The sequence below is a fragment of the Triturus cristatus genome, chromosome 2_2, assembly GCF_964204655.1.
Source record: "Triturus cristatus chromosome 2_2, aTriCri1.1, whole genome shotgun sequence".
Classification (NCBI taxonomy): domain Eukaryota; kingdom Metazoa; phylum Chordata; class Amphibia; order Caudata; family Salamandridae; genus Triturus; species Triturus cristatus.
The window spans coordinates 950,038,739-950,063,796 of NC_140582.1; the positions used below are offsets into that span (position 1 = coordinate 950,038,739).

General features: G+C 46.3%; 1 protein-coding gene across 5 annotated transcripts in view; it reads right to left on the bottom strand.

The window, feature by feature from the left end:
- Positions 1-25,058, bottom strand: part of SLIT2 (slit guidance ligand 2) — a 689,918-nt gene that overhangs the window by 119,567 nt on the left and 545,293 nt on the right. For all 5 annotated transcript variants that reach the window (XM_085642360.1, XM_085642359.1, XM_085642358.1 and 2 more), the window contains one exon: positions 10,259-10,383. In XM_085642360.1, coding sequence (XP_085498486.1) covers positions 10,259-10,383 — 125 coding nt within the window. The remainder of the gene's footprint in view (positions 1-10,258; positions 10,384-25,058) is intronic.

Below are 25,058 nucleotides of genomic sequence, written 5' to 3' on the forward strand. Positions count from 1 at the left end.
GGAATGGAAGGAAACATATGTTGCAAACTTTTCAAAAACCTATGTACAAATGGAGATCAGAAATGGGAACACTGGTCATGCAACCAAAGAAAAACTGGAATTACAGAAAAGTATCCTCCGTCCTTCATGGGCACCAGTAAGTAATGGGAATAGCAACCATGACCTACTTTTGGCATCAGCACCCTCTCTATGGCTTCTCTAGCCAAAAGAGCCATCACTTCCTGGAGGAGAAGAGATAGCCTGTCATAACAAGGTGACATGAAGTGAGGAGTAGTCTCAATGGGGAGGGAGTAGCCCCTCCGGACAATCTGCAAAACCCTATTGTCTGATGTGTTGTAATGCCAGTGGGGCAGGTGATGGCAAATCCTGACACCCACTGGGTGCCCATGTTCGTAAACAGCGTTACAACAAACAAATGATGGACGGAATGCTGACAATGCAGACATTCTCCCCCAGTCAAGAGATCTGGGTTAAATCCATCGTTCTTTTGCCCACTACGCCACCCCAGTTCAGACATGGCCATATGCAAATCAGTCTTGACCCTGTGCCTCATGGGAACAGTCCATCCCGAACTGCCAAGCCATGTCTTCCCTGGACCGGAATCAAGCATCCTAGGACCGGTTTCTGGCTATCAGCCTTCATCAGCCAGAATAGCTTGACTCCAGTGGCGTAGTGAGCACGGGACCCACGTCTGGGCATACCCATCCCACTTACGGCGAAAAGCGTTACAACAAACAAATGATGGACGGAATGCTGACAATGCAGACATTCTCCCCCAGTCAAGAGATCTGGGTTAAATCCATCGCTCTTTTGCCCACTACGCCACCCCAGTTCAGACATGGCCATATGCAAATCAGTCTTGACCCTGTGCCTCATGGGAACAGTCCAGCCCGAACTGCCAAGCCATGTCTTCCCTGGACCGGAATCAAGCATCCTAGGACCGGTTTCTGGCTATCAGCCTTCATCAGCCAGAATAGCTTGACTCCAGTGGCGTAGTGAGCACGGGACCCACGTCTGGGCATACCCATCCCACTTAGGGCGAAAAGCGTTACAACAAACAAATGATGGACGGAATGCTGACAATGCAGACATTCTCCCCCAGTCAAGAGATCTGGGTTAAATCCATCGTTCTTTTGCCCACTACGCCACCCCAGTTCAGACATGGCCATATGCAAATCAGTCTTGACCCTGTGCCTCATGGGAACAGTCCAGCCCGAACTGCCAAGCCATGTCTTCCCTGGACCGGAATCAAGCATCCTAGGACCGGTTTCTGGCTATCAGCCTTCATCAGCCAGAATAGCTTAACTCCAGTGGCGTAGTGAGCACGGGACCCACGTCTGGGCATACCCATCCCACTTAGGGCGAAAAGCGCTACAACAAACAAATGATGGACGGAATGCTGACAATGCAGACATTCTCCCCCAGTCAAGAGATCTGGGTTAAATCCATCGTTCTTTTGCCCACTACGCCACCCCAGTTCAGACATGGCCATATGCAAATCAGTCTTGACCCTGTGCCTCATGGGAACAGTCCAGCCCGAACTGCCAAGCCATGTCTTCCCTGGACCGGAATCAAGCATCCTAGGACCGGTTTCTGGCTATCAGCCTTCATCAGCCAGAATAGCTTGACTCCAGTGGCGTAGTGAGCACGGGACCCATGTCTGGGCATACCCATCCCACTTAGGGCGAAAAGCGTTACAACAAACAAATGATGGACGGAATGCTGACAATGCAGACTTTCTCCCCCAGTCAAGAGATCTAGGTTAAATCCATCGTTCTTTTGCCCACTACGCCACCCCAGTTCAGACATGGCCATATGCAAATCAGTCTTGACCCTGTGCCTCATGGGAACAGTCCAGCCCGAACTGCCAAGCCATGTCTTCCCTGGACCGGAATCAAGCATCCTAGGACCGGTTTCTGGCTATCAGCCTTCATCAGCCAGAATAGCTTGACTCCAGTGGCGTAGTGAGCACGGACCCACGTCTGGGCATACCCATCCCACTTAGGGCGAAAAGCGTTACAACAAACAAATGATGGACGGAATGCTGACAATGCAGACATTCTCCCCCAGTCAAGAGATCTGGGTTAAATCCATCGTTCTTTTGCCCACTACGCCACCCCAGTTCAGACATGGCCATATGCAAATCAGTCTTGACCCTGTGCCTCATGGGAACAGTCCAGCCCGAACTGCCAAGCCATGTCTTCCCTGGACCGGAATCAAGCATCCTAGGACCGGTTTCTGGCTATCAGCCTTCATCAGCCAGAATAGCTTGACTCCAGTGGCGTAGTGAGCACGGGACCCACGTCTGGGCATACCCATCCCACTTAGGGCGAAAAGCGTTACAACAAACAAATGATGGACGGAATGCTGACAATGCAGACATTCTCCCCCAGTCAAGAGATCTGGGTTAAATCCATCGTTCTTTTGCCTACTACGCCACCCCAGTTCAGACATGGCCATATGCAAATCAGTCTTGACCCTGTGCCTCATGGGAACAGTCCAGCCCGAACTGCCAAGCCATGTCTTCCCTGGACCGGAATCAAGCATCCTAGGACCGGTTTCTGGCTATCAGCCTTCATCAGCCAGAATAGCTTGACTCCAGTGGCGTAGTGAGCACGGGACCCACGTCTGGGCATACCCATCCCACTTAGGGCGAAAAGCGTTACAACAAACAAATGATGGACGGAATGCTGACAATGCAGACATTCTCCCCCAGTCAAGAAATCTGGGTTAAATTCATCGCTCTTTTGCCCACTACGCCACCCCAGTTCAGACATGGCCATATGCAAATCAGTCTTGACCCTGTGCCTCATGGGAACAGTCCAGCCCGAACTGCCAAGCCATGTCTTCCCTGGACCGGAATCAAGCATCCTAGGACCGGTTTCTGGCTATCAGCCTTCATCAGCCAGAATAGCTTGACTCCAGTGGCGTAGTGAGAACGGGACCCACGTCTGGGCATACCCATCCCACTTAGGGTGAAAAGCGTTACAACAAACAAATGATGGACGGAATGCTGACAATGCAGACATTCTCCCCCAGTCAAGAGATCTGGGTTAAATCCATCGTTCTTTTGCCCACTACGCCACCCCAGTTCAGACATGGCCATATGCAAATCAGTCTTGACCCTGTGCCTCATGAGAACAGTCCAGCCCGAACTGCCAAGCCATGTCTTCCCTGGACCGGAATCAAGGGTATGCCCTTGGGACTCACGTCTGAGCATACCCTCCCACACAGAGTGTGGATAAAATCGATTTGGGAAAAAGGGGGTGGTGATGGACAGAGTTTCTGAATGATGCAGAATACTCTTACCAAGTCAAGAGATCATGGTTTTAATCCATCACCGTTTTTTAGCTCACTGCACCATCCCAGCTCAGAACCTGGCGACATGCAAATTAGTCTGTACCTGTCCCAGTGCATGATGGGAACAGGGTAAACCAAACTACCAAGCCAATTATTGTACTGAGAAGGAAACAAGCTTCCGGGGACCGGTTTCTGGCATCACAGCCTTCGTCGGCCCGGCTTGCCTGAATCCTGATGGTGCAATGAGCAAGGGACTCACGTCTGAGCATACCCTCCCACACAGAGTGTGGATAAAATCGATTTGGGAAAAAGGGGGTGGTGATGGACAGAGTTTCTGAATGATGCAGAATACTCTTACCAAGTCAAGAGATCATGGTTTTAATCCATCACCGTTTTTTAGCTCACTGCACCATCCCAGCTCAGAACCTGGCGACATGCAAATTAGTCTGTACCTGTCCCAGTGCATGATGGGAACAGGGTAAACCAAACTACCAAGCCAATTCTTGTACTGAGAAGGAAACAAGCTTCCGGGGACCGGTTTCTGGCATCACAGCCTTCGTCGGCCCGGCTTGCCTGAATCCTGATGGTGCAATGAGCATGGGACTCACGTCTGAGCATACCCTCCCACACAGAGTGTGGATAAAATCGATTTGGGAAAAAGGGGGTGGTGATGGACAGAGTTTCTGAATGATGCAGAATACTCTTACCAAGTCAAGAGATCATGGTTTTAATCCATCACCGTTTTTTAGCTCACTGCACCATCCCAGCTCAGAACCTGGCGACATGCAAATTAGTCTGTACCTGTCCCAGTGCATGATGGGAACAGGGTAAACCAAACTACCAAGCCAATTATTGTACTGGGAAGGAAACAAGCTTCCGGGGACCGGTTTCTGGCATCACAGCCTTCGTCGGCCCGGCTTGCCTGAATCCTGATGGTGCAATGAGCATGGGACTCACGTCTGAGCATACCCTCCCACACAGAGTGTGGATAAAATCGATTTGGGAAAAAGGGGGTGGTGATGGACAGAGTTTCTGAATGATGCAGAATACTCTTACCAAGTCAAGAGATCATGGTTTTAATCCATCACCGTTTTTTAGCTCACTGCACCATCCCAGCTCAGAACCTGGCGACATGCAAATTAGTCTGTACCTGTCCCAGTGCATGATGTGGAATCGATTTTATCCACACTTTGTGTGGGAGGGTATGCTCAGACGTGAGTCCCTTGCTCATTGCACCATCAGGATTCAGGCAAGCCGGGCCGACGAAGGCTGTGATGCCAGAAACCGGTCCCCGGAAGCTTGTTTCCTTCCCAGTATAAGAATTGGCTTGGTAGTTTGGTTTGCCCTGTTCCCATCATGCACTGGGACAGGTACAGACTAATTTGCATGTAGCCAGGTTCTGAGCTGGGATGGTGCAGTGAGCTACAAAACGGTGATGGATTAAAACCATGATCTCTTGACTTGGTAAGAGTATTCTGCATCATTCAGAAACTCTGTCCATCACCACCCCCTTTTTCCCAAATCGATTTTATCCACACTTTGTGTGGGAGGGTATGCTCAGACGTGAGTCCCTTGCTCATTGCACCATCAGGATTCAGGCAAGCCGGGCCGACGAAGGCTGTGATGCCAGAAACCGGTCCCCGGAAGCTTGTTTCCTTCCCAGTATAAGAATTGGCTTGGTAGTTTGGTTTGCCCTGTTCCCATCATGCACTGGGACAGGTACAGACTAATTTGCATGTAGCCAGGTTCTGAGCTGGGATGGTGCAGTGAGCTACAAAACGGTGATGGATTAAAACCATGATCTCTTGACTTGGTAAGAGTATTCTGCATCATTCAGAAACTCTGTCCATCACCACCCCCTTTTTCCCAAATCGATTTTATCCACACTTTGTGTGGGAGGGTATGCTCAGACGTGAGTCCCTTGCTCATTGCACCATCAGGATTCAGGCAAGCCGGGCCGACGAAGGCTGTGATGCCAGAAACCGGTCCCCGGAAGCTTGTTTCCTTCCCAGTATAAGAATTGGCTTGGTAGTTTGGTTTGCCCTGTTCCCATCATGCACTGGGACAGGTACAGACTAATTTGCATGTAGCCAGGTTCTGAGCTGGGATGGTGCAGTGAGCTACAAAACGGTGATGGATTAAAACCATGATCTCTTGACTTGGTAAGAGTATTCTGCATCATTCAGAAACTCTGTCCATCACCACCCCCTTTTTCCCAAATCGATTTTATCCACACTTTGTGTGGGAGGGTATGCTCAGACGTGAGTCCCTTGCTCATTGCACCATCAGGATTCAGGCAAGCCGGGCCGACGAAGGCTGTGATGCCAGAAACCGGTCCCCGGAAGCTTGTTTCCTTCCCAGTATAAGAATTGGCTTGGTAGTTTGGTTTGCCCTGTTCCCATCATGCACTGGGACAGGTACAGACTAATTTGCATGTAGCCAGGTTCTGAGCTGGGATGGTGCAGTGAGCTACAAAACGGTGATGGATTAAAACCATGATCTCTTGACTTGGTAAGAGTATTCTGCATCATTCAGAAACTCTGTCCATCACCACCCCCTTTTTCCCAAATCGATTTTATCCACAACTTGTGTGGGAGGGTATGCTCAGACGTGAGTCCCTTGCTCATTGCACCATCAGGATTCAGGCAAGCCGGGCCGACGAAGGCTGTGATGCCAGAAACCGGTCCCCGGAAGCTTGTTTCCTTCCCAGTATAAGAATTGGCTTGGTAGTTTGGTTTGCCCTGTTCCCATCATGCACTGGGACAGGTACAGACTAATTTGCATGTAGCCAGGTTCTGAGCTGGGATGGTGCAGTGAGCTACAAAACGGTGATGGATTAAAACCATGATCTCTTGACTTGGTAAGAGTATTCTGCATCATTCAGAAACTCTGTCCATCACCACCCCCTTTTTCCCAAATCGATTTTATCCACACTTTGTGTGGGAGGGTATGCTCAGACGTGAGTCCCTTGCTCATTGCACCATCAGGATTCAGGCAAGCCGGGCCGACGAAGGCTGTGATGCCAGAAACCGGTCCCCGGAAGCTTGTTTCCTTCCCAGTATAAGAATTGGCTTGGTAGTTTGGTTTGCCCTGTTCCCATCATGCACTGGGACAGGTACAGACTAATTTGCATGTAGCCAGGTTCTGAGCTGGGATGGTGCAGTGAGCTACAAAACGGTGATGGATTAAAACCATGATCTCTTGACTTGGTAAGAGTATTCTGCATCATTCAGAAACTCTGTCCATCACCACCCCCTTTTTCCCAAATCGATTTTATCCACACTTTGTGTGGGAGGGTATGCTCAGACGTGAGTCCCTTGCTCATTGCACCATCAGGATTCAGGCAAGCCGGGCCGACGAAGGCTGTGATGCCAGAAACCGGTCCCCGGAAGCTTGTTTCCTTCCCAGTATAAGAATTGGCTTGGTAGTTTGGTTTGCCCTGTTCCCATCATGCACTGGGACAGGTACAGACTAATTTGCATGTAGCCAGGTTCTGAGCTGGGATGGTGCAGTGAGCTACAAAACGGTGATGGATTAAAACCATGATCTCTTGACTTGGTAAGAGTATTCTGCATCATTCAGAAACTCTGTCCATCACCACCCCCTTTTTCCCAAATCGATTTTATCCACACTTTGTGTGGGAGGGTATGCTCAGACGTGAGTCCCTTGCTCATTGCACCATCAGGATTCAGGCAAGCCGGGCCGACGAAGGCTGTGATGCCAGAAACCGGTCCCCGGAAGCTTGTTTCCTTCCCAGTATAAGAATTGGCTTGGTAGTTTGGTTTGCCCTGTTCCCATCATGCACTGGGACAGGTACAGACTAATTTGCATGTAGCCAGGTTCTGAGCTGGGATGGTGCAGTGAGCTACAAAACGGTGATGGATTAAAACCATGATCTCTTGACTTGGTAAGAGTATTCTGCATCATTCAGAAACTCTGTCCATCACCACCCCCTTTTTCCCAAATCGATTTTATCCACACTTTGTGTGGGAGGGTATGCTCAGACGTGAGTCCCTTGCTCATTGCACCATCAGGATTCAGGCAAGCCGGGCCGACGAAGGCTGTGATGCCAGAAACCGGTCCCCGGAAGCTTGTTTCCTTCCCAGTATAAGAATTGGCTTGGTAGTTTGGTTTGCCCTGTTCCCATCATGCACTGGGACAGGTACAGACTAATTTGCATGTAGCCAGGTTCTGAGCTGGGATGGTGCAGTGAGCTACAAAACGGTGATGGATTAAAACCATGATCTCTTGACTTGGTAAGAGTATTCTGCATCATTCAGAAACTCTGTCCATCACCACCCCCTTTTTCCCAAATCGATTTTATCCACACTTTGTGTGGGAGGGTATGCTCAGACGTGAGTCCCTTGCTCATTGCACCATCAGGATTCAGGCAAGCCGGGCCGACGAAGGCTGTGATGCCAGAAACCGGTCCCCGGAAGCTTGTTTCCTTCCCAGTATAAGAATTGGCTTGGTAGTTTGGTTTGCCCTGTTCCCATCATGCACTGGGACAGGTACAGACTAATTTGCATGTAGCCAGGTTCTGAGCTGGGATGGTGCAGTGAGCTACAAAACGGTGATGGATTAAAACCATGATCTCTTGACTTGGTAAGAGTATTCTGCATCATTCAGAAACTCTGTCCATCACCACCCCCTTTTTCCCAAATTGACTGGTGCCGGAGGCATGGATCCAGTAGGGGCCCCCACTGAACCTGCGGAGTCCAAAGGAACTCTGGACAGAAAGGGCCACCCAAATATGAGGTGCTTGGCCTCATAAGATTCTTTCAATTGGGCTGGGTTGCTCCTGCTCCCGGAAGGTCGGGGGGATGTGGAGCTGAACCAGGCACTGACTCAACCACTGAGCCAGGTCTCGAGTGGTGACGCTCCCTCATCTTGTTATTTGACAGATGAGGTTAACTCGAAGCACGCTTCGACTTCTTCTTCTTGTGGGACTTCGACTCACCTGAATCGCTCGACGACTTGGAATGCGACAACAACCTTGGGCTCTGTGACCTCTGCCAGGATTTGTCCATGACCGGGACCTTGTCATCACGCAGACGCACGTTGAGACGCCATAAGCTTGAGGGATCACTCCCTCAAGGCCTTCGGGTGCATGATGCTGCAGTTGGGGTAGGCCTTTGGGTCATTATCCTGCTCGAGGCACCTGAGGTGTACAAGGTGCAGGTTAGTCACCGACATCTGTTGGTGACAGGCTCCGCAGTGCTTGAGGCCAGCCTTCTTATGTGACATATTGTGCCATACCAGGAGGTTAACCTCAAAAAAGACTTTGAAAAAATTAAGGAATAAACCTTGTCAAAAAGTGACTAAGGGGAAGCTCTTCCTGTATCTGCGCTGGCTATCACGGAAAGAAAAGAACACAAGTCAGAACGCTTGGGTGGCCTATATAAGCACTGCGAACATCATTTCCAGTGCAGATGACGCCACATGAAGCCAAACGATGCCACCCACAGGGGTACTGCTCATGAAAAATGCACCGATCCAGTCTGATGCCTGAGGATAATTCTAATGTAAGGCATCTGTGGCTAGAAGTGTCTATCAGATCCAGGATTTAAGGTACTCTTATTCAGCTGACCAAACTCGGTCCCTGTTGCCAGCCTCCGCTCCATCACTTTTGACCTGAACTTATGACTTTGTCCTTGTACAGCGTGATCAGATATCCATAGTTGGCGCTTTGTGCTTTTTGGCACTATTTTCACTGCAATCTTTACACCATCATATCTTCAGTTCTATTGATTGGATTTTTGCCATTTTGGTCTTCTTTTATTCATTAAAAATTACTCTATTTTTTCAAAACTAGTGTGGGACCCTTATGTGGTGTGTTTCCACTTTGATACTGTTTGAAGTGTTACGCATATACATTACACATTGCCTCTGATTTGAGCCTGACTGCTGTGCCAAGCTACCTGAGGGTTGAGCACAGATTAATTTAGGGTTTGCTAGTGACTTCAGCCTGACAAAGATTGCGATTCCTGTTTCAGTAGAGTTTCACCGAAACCCCCAACCAGTAACCCAATCTCTTTCACTCATCAGTGGAATATTTTAGGGGTTTAGGGATGTATTCATGCACTTGCTAATATTTTACTTTGCAGTCTGTCATGAAATCCAATGAAAGTATGGCTGCCATGGTGCAACAGGACTAAATTATCTGATGGGAACGTTTTATGCACAAAACTTTGCATATAGAGTCTCAGATAAAGTAAAATGCATGTTTAGGTAACCTCATTTGAGATCGCTGTAAGCTTTAGAATGCGTGCCACCACAGCACTGATGGTGAGTCGAGGTACAACTGCCCTGGTGGGACAGGCACACTGTCAATGTGGTAAAGGGCAGGTGGTATCACTGTCAGTATTGGTGGCCCCAACACTGCCAGTGCCAAGTTGGTCTTTCCAAGTCTCCATCTGTATAGCTAACTTAAAGGAATAAGCAGCAGAGTTTAAAAATGTGGTAATTACTCACTTCATGACCCTCGCCTGCTAAGGTGGTGGTTAATATTTAGAAAATAACTATTGTGGAGCAGATCCTAGCTAGCTTATGCTGTCAGACTGAAACAAGCAACACCAGACTTAAGATGTGCAATCAACATGGAACTTCTGCCTGGCTCTGCCAAGGAGGTGGTTCCAATCTATGCCTTAAAACCAGATAACTAGTGAATAGTCACAACAGTGATAGAATGTTAGGCTATTCACAAAGGCATTGGGTTCCATGCATGTAAATTCAATTCTTTATTTAACATTTTAGTGGTTTATATCAACATACATTAACATTTTCAATATTACATGTCCGGCTAATTGGCTCCTACAACTGGGTTTCTGTTTATGCCATACACGACCTATCATAATTCGTTAATAACTTAAGTAGATTGTTTGCTTTAATCTCATTCTATTTTAACAGAGACCAAGAAAAAAAAAACTGCGAATGTTTATTGGTCCGATGCTCATACCTTGAAGCCATATGGGCAGGTGCACCTATAAAAGTCCACTGGGTCGTTGTTACAGGTCCCGTCGTTTTTACAGGGGTTGGATAAGCAGGGGTTACACTTGGCAAGGATGTTAACGTCCACAGGACCTGGAAAAGAAACAGAGAAGCCCATTGTGGTTCACGACATCTGCAACAGTGACGTGTTACACCCTCTCACCCATCTCTTCAGTGAAAAACTGCAACCATTTCATAAAGATTGCCACAAGTGCCAGGTGGTGTATTTACACTGGGCTAGCAGGAAACTGCTTTGTCTACAATCCTCTATAGCAGTGGTCTTCAAGCTCTTTAATACCGCCCCCCCCCTCCAGCCCCCGGGACAAAAAATTTATAATCGGGCATTATTCACAATTATTCTATTAAATTGGCAGTTTTTAAAAAGGTCTTACCTTATTTAATCATTACAGTTAAGTTCTATTACCATTTTAAAACACAATCAAACACATAATTGCAAAACATACTGTTCTGGTCAGGCAGGCCTTACTAACGTGTAAAAAGTATCCACAGTGTAATTATTAGAAATGGGGGTAGAGGAGTTGGAGTCTCTCCCCTCTTGATACCTTCCCCCACCCAGGATATAAATTACAAAAGATGTTAGTGAAGACCATTTACAGAGTCGCTTACTTACATTTTATTTTAGCTGAAAACAAGGCAGTTATCAGCATAATGCTTCTTTTGGCCAGGGCCTGGATCCCCTTTGGAATAACTTGAGGCTCCCCTAGGGGGGCCCGCCCTCCAGTTTGAAGACCCCTGCTTTAGAGTAATATATGCTAGCTAAAAACATAGGGGCAGATTTATGAGGGACTTGCGCCCCTTTTACGCGGCCGTTGCGTCACTTTTGTGACGCAGCGGCGGCGTAAACCCTGCGCCATGTTGCGCCCCATTTACATCGTGACGCATCAATGGAGATGCGTCACGGTGTAAAGCCCTGCGCCACATGAAACCTGCGTCAGGTTTCATGTGGGCGTTGCTACTCAGGGGGGGCGTTCCGTCGCAGGAACGCCCCTGAAAAGTGACTCAGTGAAATCTATAAGATTTCACTGAGTCACTTTCCCAACGCTGATGCGTCAAAACCCTGCGCCTGCTTGAAACAGGCGTAAGGCTTGAGACACCATGTTAGGGATAGGGTAGGTTGGAACAGTGCTGGAGTTGCGTCGCGCTTGCGACGCAACTTCAACACTGCGCCAACCTTACGCCGGCAGATGCGTCACGTATCTGCTTGTCCTTGCGCCACGATGCGCCGCATTGTAAATGCGGCGCATCTGCGGTGGCGCAAGGGCAAACTTGCGTGACGCATCTTCCCTGGCGCATCCATGCTGATTTGCAGGGATGCGCCAGGGATCATAAATATGCCCCATAATTTGTTTTTCATCAATTACTAAGAAAAAAGACATAACTGGTTTCCGTATTGAAGACTCATTTAACACAAAAACCGACTGAAGTAGCGGAAGATCCTGCGTACATCTGAAACAAGCTATGCCCCCCTCAAGCCACACTACTAAAAAGCATTTGGCAATAGCTCAGTGGTGTACCACAAAATGATGGGACTCCACTGCAGAAAATTAAGAGGGGCCTCCAGTCTCCAATATCTCAGACGTGTATTGGTCTTGAACTGAATTGGGTTAGGGGGCCGAAGGATTTAGGGTGGGAGGGACATGTGCCGCTGGGGCTGCAAGGGCCTGTATTACGCCCCTGCAATAACTGTAACAGAATTACAACCAAACCTTTTGCATGGATCCAGGATTGTAACCAGACAACCACCCTGCCCAGACTAAACAACACTGTGGAGTAACAAGGATGCCAAGGGCACTAATGCAAAACAAGCATTGAAAATGCAATAGCTCTCGACTTTGATTAAGTTAAAGCCATTTGCTTTGCTAATGGTATTGCATAGCAAAGCAAATGGCTTTAACTTAATGAAAGGCGAGACCTATTGCATTTTTAATGCTTGTTTAAAATGAGAGAAATACTACAACCCGTCCCAAAATGCACAACAAAAACTGGGGTCTGGCTGAGGGAAACCTGGGGAGCTCTGAAAATGTGGGCAAGTGACACAAATTAGGATAATCATCACGGTTTGGAAGGCTCGCTAAGTTGGAAATACATACAAAATACTAAAGTGAAAGGTAGGCAGCGGAGGATACTAAAAAGAGGTAGCAGCATAGATGGGACAAGCAGAACAATGATTACTTGGTCTTGGAAGCTAACTTCATCAGCAGGGTCTTCTTCTTGGAAATTTAGGACCGGGAAAAGATGCAGGCATCTGCGACTACAGGAGGTGGCGCCCCCCATTCGCAGTGCTGCATGAGACCAGCTCATCGCCATTCTACTCTTACTACGCGCGCCTGTCGTGCTTGGACAAGGATTGACATTGAAGAAGGACTGAAGAAAATCTCACTGTTACCGAGCCAATCACTAGAACCACAATGATAACAACAAAAGAAGGACGAGCTACAGTATCAAACAGTTCTGATTTCAGGGCAACGAGAATGCTTTAGGAAATGCGAGTTGATTAAAGATTTGAAAAAAATTAGACAGAATTTGAAGTTGGTAATATTCCACAAACTTTCCTCACAACAAGTGACGGGGAATTGTATTTTCTAATAGAAAATATAGACAACAGCTTTCGTTTTATATACATATATCTATGCAAGTATGCTTAATATTATAGTATGGAGATTAATATTGTAGGCCCATGGTGAAAAAAGATACCTGGTAATTTTGCTTAGCTGTGACTCCGGCGGTGAGAGGCGGGCTCCCCGTGCGGTGGTAGGCATCAGCGCCCAGGGATGTGCGTCGACCACCGAGGTGGCAATGAGCAGGATGACCATCTGAATCTCCGCACCGGCCATGCGGCGAAAGCTGCGACCCCGGCAGCGACAGGCGGGCTACTCTGTGCGGTGGTGGGCATCAGTGCCCAGGGATGTGCGACGCATGATCTGCCAGTGCATGCATGCACGCCGCCAAGCAAAAGCACGCACACAATGGAAGGAGGGACCCGAAGGGGGGGGGTGGCGGGGAACGAAAGCACGCCGCCAGGCGCGTGCACATTTTGTCCACCCATACGCAGTGAGCAGCATACGCGAAGCGGCATTTTCGTTGCCATGGCAATGAAAGCTTCGCAAGATGGCGTTGGGCTGTCCACTGTCCGTACGTATAAGTGCATGCTGTTAGCTGTGGACACATGGAGAGAGCAGCCATCTTTGACCATCCCTACGCGTGCATGTAGGCCTTTGAGAGATTTGATTGCATAAGGGACTCGCATGGCGAGTGCATCGCATGCGCTGCTATCGCCAGGCGAGACCTAAAAATGATAATGGACCCCCTTGCAATAACTGGGCAGTAAAAGACAACAATAACTGAGCTGCAGTGGGTCTTTCCGTCATGTATGTATAAATGACACTCCAAACCTGAGGACAACAGGCATATCGGCACTTTATACACCACATTAGAAAACGAATTGGTAATAACTACAACAAAAATTACAATTATAACAATAAGGTTTTTTTTTAATACTTTATTTATTCAGTTTTAAAGAACAACGGAGCAGTTGTGCATAGTTTTAAACATATATTTAACTCCAGTTATTGCCATATAGTTATAACAATAACGTTTAAGCCACTATTGAAGTTATTTGATTTCACATGAACTGGCTCCCTCCATTTTTATATTCATGGGGGGATTGAACTGAATTTCCGGCATTAATGACCTTCAGTTATTAATCACTTTCTTTACTGGTCTACCCTTTTCAAATTGTTTTTCTCTGTAATTACGAAGAATCAAAAAGTGTTTCTATTAATGTCCATACTGCTTATATTATGCACCAATTTTACAGAGAAATGTGTTAGTTGCAAACGAGAAAGGCAAGATTCCCAAGACCTGACCAACTTTGCTGGCGCGAAGTTTATGTGGGAGAGAACTGGCCTCCTCTAGCAGCAAAACGTATGGTTTGATCAAAGGAGCTTTGGTTAAGGTCTACAGTAAATATGACTAACCATTGATCACATCCCTCTGTAATTTTATGCCTGTTTAGTAATAAAACTACAAAACAGGCACAGCCCAGGTACTATGCTTAGCTGTTGGTGTTATTTACGGACTGGGATTTGTAGTCTTTCTTGTGCTCTTTGCCATCAGGCCGTGGCATCGTCATCACTTTAGAGATTGTCCCACTCCTGCTAAGTGCTTTGAGTTTCGTTTCTAGTGGTAGCATAAATTACATTTAATTAGTGAGAAGGCTATTGGCTGGTTCATCTTTTCAGTGCCAATGCAATATTTTTCTGCATGTCTCTGCCAAATGTTTTTTTTTTCTGCTGGACTGCGAACAAATCTGAGAGTGCTTCTAAGATATCTCCGAAATGTAGCTAATAAAGCGCCATCTGACGTCAAATGAATCTAGTGAGGACAGCAAAATGGCTTGGAAACATGGGGCGGGAGCGGGAGAGGCGTGCAGAGACGCAGGAGCTAGGTACGGGTAAGCAAGTGATGACATGAGAACTATTTCAACATCTGTGTACGTCATACATACTTTTCAAGTGCATATTGCAGCTGTCACAACCAATAGCAGTTAGCTGGAAATAATGAACTCCATATTGCCATTGCCTGTCGTCTCGCTAACATGGCATAAACATTAAATGTACTTGGGTAGTATCACAACAAAATCGCCTTGATCAGACAAAATGTAAAGAAAACACGGGGGAAGCAAGCTGTTATTCTCCAGAAACACGTATACTATGGAAAGCTGCCAGTATAGCTCTGGCAAGGATGGTGAGCCATGGAATGAAAACACGTGAGTGCGCCCATCACAACGTCAGCGAGATTGAGAACACATTCTGATAGGGCCTGAATAATAAACAAGTAATACATATGTTCTCGCAAAATTCCTCCCACGATAGAGTGCAGATTTACCACGTTTTGAAATGTAACATATTCCCAGTGGTTGGTCTAGAGAGCGGCGGCTGCCTCGGGTTTCTGGGCGTGATACTGACAGTGCGAGTAAAGTCCCATCATAGGACGCTGCCGTTTCTCCCTTGCAGAAATGTACCCACGGGCAAAGGAAGCCCATGCTTTGTAATTGCACTTTTTCTCCACAAGAAAACGTTTTTTTCCCATGGTAAAATCCCTTCCCGTGCATCCCACGGAGTCTGGTGCGCCATTCCTCTTCCTAGCCTGGAAAGCGATTTAACAGAGCGTTGGCTAAAGCAAATCTCGGACCATTTCTAGGGTGGGAAACGGTCAGACGGGAGTTTATCAACAACACGTTTGTCAGCATTCACAAATGCATAAGTAAAAACACGCATTGATCTACCCACTTCTTAACCCTTGTGCAGAACTTGAAGGCACGTGTGCAATTGTATGCAGTCATGGAACTGCAGTACTGCACAATAGTTCATCAGTAAGGTCTGTCATTTAGTGGTGGGCGTGGACTTTGAAAGGTGTTTTTCTTTGAAGCAGAGATTTCGAGGTTGAGGTCACTTGTGATACCTCTTGCACAACTCAAAAAGCCCCAGGTTTAGATTCTACTTAAAATTGTGTCATGTGGGTCGGAGTAGGGAGGTGTAGAGATCGGAAGAGGGAAAATCTTGGTTTACTGGTGTATGTATGTAACTAGGTTTAAAAAAAAATATTATTTTAAAAGGTCATTCCACGTTCTTGCTTCCAGGGAGGAGAAAAGGAGCATGTGAATCTACAGCACTACAAATTGCAAAACACTTGCAACAGGTATGTAAGGTTTTCCGTTTTCAGCATATGTGCTGCTGCAGATCACATGCTCTGCATGGACTGAAAAGCAGTACTCGTCACCCTAATACGGTGCCACTTGTAAGACATGAATGTCCGTACAGTAATACTTTGTGAAAGGGTTGATCCTGGATTACGCTGTGAGGCCCGTTTTCGAAATTGAGTTTCCAACAGAGGCCTGGCCAAAATCTACAAAAAGTTGCTTAGTCTTTCTGCAGAATTTGGCACTGCCAGTGTCACACATAAGGTCACATAACATCAAAGGTGAGTTGGGCCCTTTACACAACCAACTGAGATTAGGGGAAAGCTTAGCAAATCAATAGCTTGATTGAAAAGTAAAGAACAGACAACTTAAGGTAGAAATCTAGTATGTATTAAAGATAACATAACGTGTATTAGTAAAGAGCATGTTTCCCCAGAAGGGTATCTTGGCGGCGGCGCTGAATAACAGATGTTTATTGTAACACAACACAATGGTATGCATTTTATTGACCTCGGAAGCATGAAAGGAGGAGCAGATCTGCCAGGATTAGAACCTGTGACCATAAGGTCAAACACAGGCTCCTGCAGTGGATGTCTTAGTCCACTAAGCCACCAGACCCAGCTTAGATGACCTAATCTTTAAGCACTTGAATAAATGGCTCCTATACCGTTACAGCTTGCAGTTCACCAAATCTACAGATAAAAGTGATTTAAATAAGGAAGGCCACTTTCCATGAAAGGTACTCTGGTGGGTAAGAGTGTAGTGGCACAAATGGTGGCCTAAAGAGCTGTGTAAGAATCCTGTTACGCTCCCATGAAGAAACTGGTAGCTCTCCACAAGCGCTCACCTTTTTAAGTGCTTACATAAAGGCTCTAACCACAGGGATCTTGAAGACTGACTGGTGTCCTCTATTTTACAGGTAAGGTGCTACGGTGGCAAAATGTAGCTTGATAAAATAGTAGGCTAATCCAGCCCTTTGAAGGTGCAGTAGGTAACAGATGAGGTCTTGCACCAAGACCTGTAAGATCTAACAGAGATTGTTACAACAGTGGACAAAAACCTTTTTCTCTGTGAGCGCGGAAGAAACCTTTCAGGATTCCTTTAGAATCTGCATTTACTTATCTCAAAAGTAATTGCACCCAAATTCTAAAACTTCAGATGCCAATCAAGGGAATCAGCACCCTGAGGTTGGGCTGTTTCAGATGTTCTTGTTATCATGTGAGGAAGTCTGGACAACATTTTGAGGGGGTGTGTAGACATTTTGAGAAAAAGGGAGCACTATGGCTGCCTTGCCCAGGTAGGTACAACGAGGATGTGTCTTAATGTTGCTTGTCACATTTCCCTCACTACACTCAGAATGGCCATTAGTGGAGGAAAAGCATATGCAAATATCCCTGACCAACACCTGCAAAGAGCACTGTCCATGGATTATGTGTGTACCTGGAGATAAAGCTTGGCATTATGCATTCTCACTTGTGGCGACAGATCTAACACTGGGCTCCCCCAGTGGTGGAAGTATTGGTGGATTAATACGACAATTAATTCCAATACATGTGCTTGCTGATGCATTCTGCTGACTTATCCACAAAGACGTTGTCCACTCCTGGGAGCAGAAGGACCTAACAATGAATGGCACACTGACAGATTTTATCTACTAGCTTGGACAATTGCTGTGAGTGTGTGCCCCCTTGGTTTTGTAAGTAGTACACAGTAGTCATGTTGTCAATGTAAATGAGTAATGTTTTGTTGCAAATCAGTTTGTAAAACACTCAGTGTGCTAGCTGAACTACCATCAGTTTGAGAATATTAATGTTCAAGCAATGTTGCTCCGGAGACCATTGCCCTTGAAATGTAAGCTGGCCCATGTGTGCTCCTAAGCTGGCCCATGTGTGCTCCTCACCCCATGAGGGAGGAACCTGGAATGCTGGTAACTTGTGGTTGAGGACAGGCCTGCGCAATAACAAGTTCTTGTTGATCCATCATTGCAGTTTGTCCTGATCCCTGGGCTCCACCAACACTAGATCCTTCCACTAACAAGAGGGTGCATTATTGTGATCTGGCAAAGATACATCCGTCCGTCAGCAGCTTTGCCAGATCACGTAAATCACTCGACTGGCGATAAATAGAGACTCCAACCGACGGGTGGAAGTCATTAACTGAATCATTCTGAGACTCCAACCGGCTGGTGGAGGTGTATGTGGTTTTACTCGTAAACCCATGTTTAACTAGGAGGAATTTGACAAATTGCAGAGATACCAAAGAATAGTTTTTTGGCTGCCATCCCCCACTCCTGTCCTGAAGAAGACCCACCTTGACGCATTTCACTTTTGCACAACTTACAGGGTCGAAACGTTGACGTACTGCATATGTCTACACAACGCTCATGATCACAGTCTTATTTGTCATTGGATCCTGAAGCATATGTGCTAAAATAATAAGGACATACAAAAAATCTTTCTCCTCCCCTTTTTAATTGCACGCTTAATTGTTTCTGTATATAGTGTACGGTCTTTATCACCAACCACCACATCACTTTTTTCACCACATTCACATATTTCATATTGCAATTGAAATTGTAAATTGCGACAGCCAAAATTACCTGATTTTTTCTAAATATATTATTGAATTCTAATTTTGGTGTGTGTTATATAATTCTTCCTCCTTTGCAAAATCATTAAATATGTGTTATATGTAAGCTGTAGCTACTTGCCCTAAACAATTAAAACCCTGACATAACCAATTTTTAGTTTAATATTTCTTTCTTGCAGCTGCTGCCCCGGATGCCTCCCCCAGAGTACAGGCTTAGATGACTGACTCTTCTGGGAGAACTCTAACGGCTGGAATGGTGGACACTGGGAGGTGACCACTGAATTGTCTCCAGCTCCTGCTTGTTGTCTGCAAAACCCAGACTTTGCGGACTGTGCTCAAAGGGGCCCATTGGGCATTGCAGCGCCTGCCCAACCAGGAGCTGCCCTATGATGAAGCATGACACCTCCAATGTGTGAGAGTGCCCTTGCTCCTTATTGGAGCTATCCCTTTGCAATCACGCTTTTCCTTTGGAAGCACCTGGCTGAAACAATATACTATCTGTGCCTGCCCCCGTATTCCCACCCCTCCTCCTTTCTCTCCCCGTTTCCCACATAGGAACAGCATACTATTTTCCTTTCATCATACCTTGACAGCAAGCCAACAGAGCCATTGTGCCATTGTGTGCCATCACCCAAAGCTATTTGCATGCCTGCAGCATCAATTCACCTGCTTTCTTAGTTTAATGGTAGGATATGCCATATACTTTTTTGAAAGCCCTTTTTTGTGATATATACACAAGTGAATCTGGTGGGGGACTTGTGGTGGCACTGTATACTTCTTCTCAACTCTAGGTGCGACGATAGTGGCGTTGATGGGTTTTTAAAAAAAAATTCTGTAGAGCATTTTTGCATGCTCTTTAACATCTGCAGAAACTCTGCCTTTGAGAGAGTCTCAAAAAGGATGTCATCCTCCTCCTCTACTATATGGTGCTAAAGTATGTGATGGTCCTCCGTATGGTAGTCAGAGGTATTGCCAGGTATGGACGGTTTAACAGGATATTGCTCCAAAGACAGGTCATCTGGGAAGTGGAGATTATAGTCTTGCCACTGGTCCCCTCCATCATCTGTGGGTTTAGGTCCTCATAGATGTCTGGTTGATCTGCAGTGGGATCCTGATTTGAGTTTGTATGAATTGACTGTGCTGGGGATGAGGACTGTGTAGATGACACTGCAGGTGGAGGTGGGGGCTACCTGGGCATTGTTTTTTTTTAGAATGTTGTATGCCATGAATGTTATGAGACTGCCTCCTCGTTGGACTTGGCACTTTGTGGCTAAAGTTTCTTAAACTTTTTGCCTTCCTCCTAGACCTTTTTCTGACATTATGTTGCCCGCTTAGATGCTTTGGGCACTTTGCCACTGCTGATCAGTATCAAAGTGCAAGTGCTCCCTGTATAAAGTGTTATGGTAATTGGTTGTCCATAATGGGTATGTTTGCCTTACTAGTAAAGTCCCTAGTAAAGTGCACTATGTGTGCCAGGGCTGGTAATGCAAATGCTACTCGTGGGCCTGCAGCACTATTAGTGCCACCCACACAAGTAGCCCTAAAAAGAGAACTCAGGCCTGCCACTGCAGTGCCTGCACGCAGTTTGCAAACTGCCATGTTGTCCTGACAAGTGCACTCATTTGCCAGGCCTTACCCTGCTCTTTCCATGCACATCAGACACCCCTATGGTAGGTCCAGGGTACCCCCCTAGGCAGGATGCAGTGTCTGTGAAAGGTAGGACATGTACTGAGGTGTGTACCATGTCCTGACAGTGAAATACTCTCCATTTCGTGTTTCACTGTTGCAAGGCCATCTTGCCCATAGGACAGAAAGGGGAAGGCTGTGTACTATGTTTCCAGCCTATCTTCCCATAGGCTTAAGACAGAGAGGTGAAGTTTAGTGTGCCTGAACTCACAATTTAATAACACATCTTTTTGTGAAGGTGGTTTTTGCATTGTGTGTTTAGAAACCACACTTTTAGAAGTGTCTGGTTTCTTTGTTCTAACAATTCTGTGTGTCTCTGCCTGGTTGTGGATTGACTGTCTGGATTCTAGGATCTGGGAAATGTCTTGACCCAGGGGAGGAGGTGAGACAGCAAAAGGCTGACCTGCATCTGAAGTTAAGGGGGGAGGAGTAGCCCCTGGAGGTGAAGAGGCCTGGGCTGCTACCATAAAAGAATGGCTCCACCTCTTGCTGAGTGATTGAGGAACCAGACCCCCACTAATCAAAGGAAGAAGGTGTCATTGGCAGGGAGACACACAGAACTGGTTTGGACAGGGGTCAGTGCCCCCCTGAACACAAAGACTTCTAAGACATTTAGGGGTATAAATTTGAGAGCTGAAACCCCTGAACGTTGGACTGTTCAAGACTGAAAAGGATTGAAACTACTTCGTGGTCAAGAGGAACATCTGCCAAGGAAGAACAGCTGAAGAGACTGAAGAAAAGGACTGACTCTTACTGTGTGTTCTGGGGCTGGCCTGCAGCTTGCTGATTTACAAAGGAGAGGCTAAGGAACTTTGCTGTGTGCTGTGTCCCCCTGCTTGAAAGGACTTTGCTGTGTGCTGTGTCCTCAAGTAACATTTTCCCAAGGGCCCGAGGAGAGCTGGCTCCCTGTTGTGGAAACTCAGGAACATCAAAGTTTCCAAGTGTGTCTCAGCGGCGCTGTGTGTGTATGCTTTTTGCAGCCTGAGACCTTTGTAAGCATTGCTCCGGGACTGTGTGGCCCGAAACCCAACTGAATCTCAGCGACGCTTTGTGCGTGTGCAGGCTGAGACTGCCATTGGGGTCCGTGGTGCTGGTTGGAAAGTGCCCATGACTGCAGTGCCCCCGCAGCGTGAATCATCGTCCACGCTGCTGTGAAGTTGTTTGTGGCCTGAGCCGTCATCGTAACTGAGGCTGGGGATCAAGATCGCCGCCGCCAGCCTGAGCCTCAACGTGCTGAAGGATTTCGTAAAGCTAAGGAAGTTGTGAGGTAATTGTGATCATTGTTCGCAAGAGGAATCTGCCCAAGATCATCAGCAACGGAGAAGGCAGCGCCGTAACCTGTCCGGCTACAGCGTCGCCTTGCATCAGAGCTGCGTCGTCATCGGGAGCGCCCAGCAGGACGTCTGACGAACGGGGAGAGAGAGAAAGCGAGGCAGCGCATCACCCAGGTAAGGTTTGGACTCCGGTCAGGAGCCGCAAGGGTGTGTGGCGTGGGGAGGCGCAGGAGGAGTACAGGAGTGCTTCCATCTCTCTCCCGCTGCATTGCGTTAGACGCGCTGAGTCCTCGAGCGACCTGGACCTGCCCGGCAGTACCAGGGCCACCCTCGGAAGTTCAGGACTGTTGTCTGTTTTCGGGGCCTAGTGGTGCCCGTGCTAATCGCATCGATTGGCCTGGTATTATTCCTGCATTACGAACTGCCATATTACTTGCATTGAGGATTGTATTATTCCTGCATTACGAACTGCCTTATTACGTGCATTGAGGATTGTATTATTCCTGCATTACGAACTGCCGTATTACTTGCATTCAGGAGTGCGTTATACTTGCATTAAGGAGTGCGTTATACTTGCATTACGAACTGCCTTATTACGTGCATTGAGGATTGAATTATTCTCGCATTACAAACTGCCTTATTATGTGCACTGAGAATTTAATTATTCTCGCATGACAACCTGCCTTATTACTTGCATTAAGGAGTGCGTTACACTTGCATTAAGGAGTGCCTTATACTTGCATTACGAACTGCCTGATTACGTGCATTGAGGATTGCATTATTCTTGCATTATGAACTGCCTGATTACGTGCATTGAGGATTGCATTATTCTTGCATTAAGGACTGCATTAGTCTAACGATACGAATCGCATTACGAACTGCATAGCATTGCATTAGGACTGCATTTGAACATCGTGAACTGCTCATTAATACCGCAAGAACCTACAAGTGTTTATTGGCCTAATAACCGGCAAAGTGAAATATAAGGAATATGCATATGTTGGATTCTTATTGTGTGGTCTTACCGTATTTTTCTTCTTGATAAAAATACTGCTATTTTCATACATCAGTGTGGTGTCCATTTGTAGTGTTATCACTGTGTCACTGGTGGTGTGGTTGCAAATACTTTACACATTGCCTTGAAGATAAGCATGGCTGCTCGTGCCAAGCTACCAGGGGGTTAGTAGGGGTATCAAAGAGGGTGTCCCTCCTTTCCCTGACTAGAAGCAAGGGTCCCTATTTGGAATAAGGTACCTACCTCAGCCAACTAGAGACCCCCAGTTCTAACACTCCTCCAATGTGAAGAGGCATTTTCGGTGTGAGACTGACCAATTGGAGGTGGATGTGACAGATTATATCCAGAGATTGGGTCTATCTGTAGCCTCGTTTTTTCTTAACATCAGTCTGCTTGCCTTTGTCTTCTGCTGGTGGTGGTGCTGTGCGCCAAGGCCATGGCTGGTCTTGAAGTCACCCTAAAGCTTGATGTTAGAACCAATAACTGGTTCCGAGGTGGGCAGTGTAGGCACTTGGGGTGAGGCTGGTTGTCTCAGGAACTTGGTGCTTTCTCTGAGCCTAAATGGGTCAGGACCAGTGGCTGGCAGACAGCTGTCTCCTCTTTGGAGGCTGTTCGGTGCTCCTCTTGAAGATGTTCCTTGCTCTGGAGCAGAGGCTCAGTTAGAGGTCGAACCACAGAGGGTAGAGCCTCTAGGTGTGTTGATTGAAAAATCTGAGGTAAAGTCTTTGTCCCGGCCCCTGGTTTAGTTAAAGGACATAGAGCAGAATGCTCTCTGAAGACCCAGTCACTACGTGAGACAAATTGGGGGCTCAACTTCCTTTGGGCCCCAAGTGTACCGGAAGGCCCACCAATTTGAGTAAGTTCCATCAACGCCTTAGAACTTGAGTGTAGTTGATGGCTTGGGAGAACCTTAATGCTGCATTCTATAATGCACCCACTGCCATCTCTTCGATGCAGACTGGTCTGTTTACACAGAACAGCCTTAAAGGTCAAACACTTCGATTCTTTGTGGTCTGCCTGAATGCCCCATGTTGGTCCAACCACAGGAACTTAGTTACACTTAGGACAGTATTTAAAGGGTGTATTCTCTATAACCGTGCTCCAAAGAAACGTTCTCATATGACCTGGCACCAAGGACGTTGTTCTAATTTGGTTCTGGTGTGGTTGCACTCTATTCGTGTATTTAATGTAGTTATTCCACGGTCTTGAGGTTGAAAATGTATATTTAGTAGGCCATGATTCCAGAGCTCTCACAGATAAATTCAAACCCAATGGTAGAAAAAAACAGTCTAAGGTGGAATTCTATGTCCTGTTACATTGTGGGTTTGGGGGAGATATAACAAGTCACCTAGAAACCTAAACGTCTACTTCACAGAAAACCAACGTGCAACATCTGTGCCCAACACTGGAGGCAAGGAGCATGCAGAAGGTAGGATATTCAGCAGCAAATGCTGCAAACATGTATTTACACCTCTTAAGTTTTATTTTGTGGATACCTGTCAAGCATGACTGGAGCCATTTTCTTATATAAAAATATGATAATGGCTCAAAATGGTTTTGTGAATCGGGCCACATACTATTACTAAACTCCTCTCTGGCATCACCGAATAGCATCGAACAATAAGATCAGGCAAAGGTCCAGAATAACTCTAGCGTTATCTCAAACAATGTCTAGGAGGCAGATGCTTTTCTGAAGTTGTTTCCCCATTAATTACTATGGACTAATGCAATTGTTAAATTCAGATCAAATCATATATTTCAAAAAATATTTTCAAAAAGTGGTCATGAACTGACACAGTTCATATTTATAACTTTCTGAACTACCTTCCTATTCTTGTCAACTGCATGACTTTAAAACAGCACATCATAAATGGCTATTGATTATAACAAAGTAGCTTTGCAAAAGGAACATGGCACAAAAATACAATAGGAGGGTACTATTTGATGTGAAGTACTATTTGATGTGAAGTTTTATAAGAACTAGTGCCTGCAATTAAAATTAAAACTGTAGGTTAAGCTGTTCAAAGATTGTAAAACAGTATTGTACAGCAATTACAAAAAAGTTGTCTCTTAATGAAAATTAAGTTGGTGTGCTACATACAAGAATTGCTAGCTAGAGCTACCCATGTTGGTACTGCTGGAAAAGGGGATTTGAAAAAGGAACTTTTACTTGAGGCAATTATAATTTTAATGTCAATTTCAAAAGAGTTTACTTCAACTAGGACCATGCTACTTTGTGTAAATCGATCTGGTTTGACTTCTTCCCATTACTAATTTCAATTCATCTTCAGTCCTCCCACTTCCTTCCCACCACTAATTTCCTTGCATCTATCCTAATTCTAAATAGTTGATCTCAGTAACTAACTGAACATGCCAAAAACCCATGTAAATACTTTATTACTCTCCCATAATGTAAAGAAGATTGTATTAAAAGCCACCTATAATAAGAAATGTGTTGTGGCCTTAGACGTATTTTCTATTT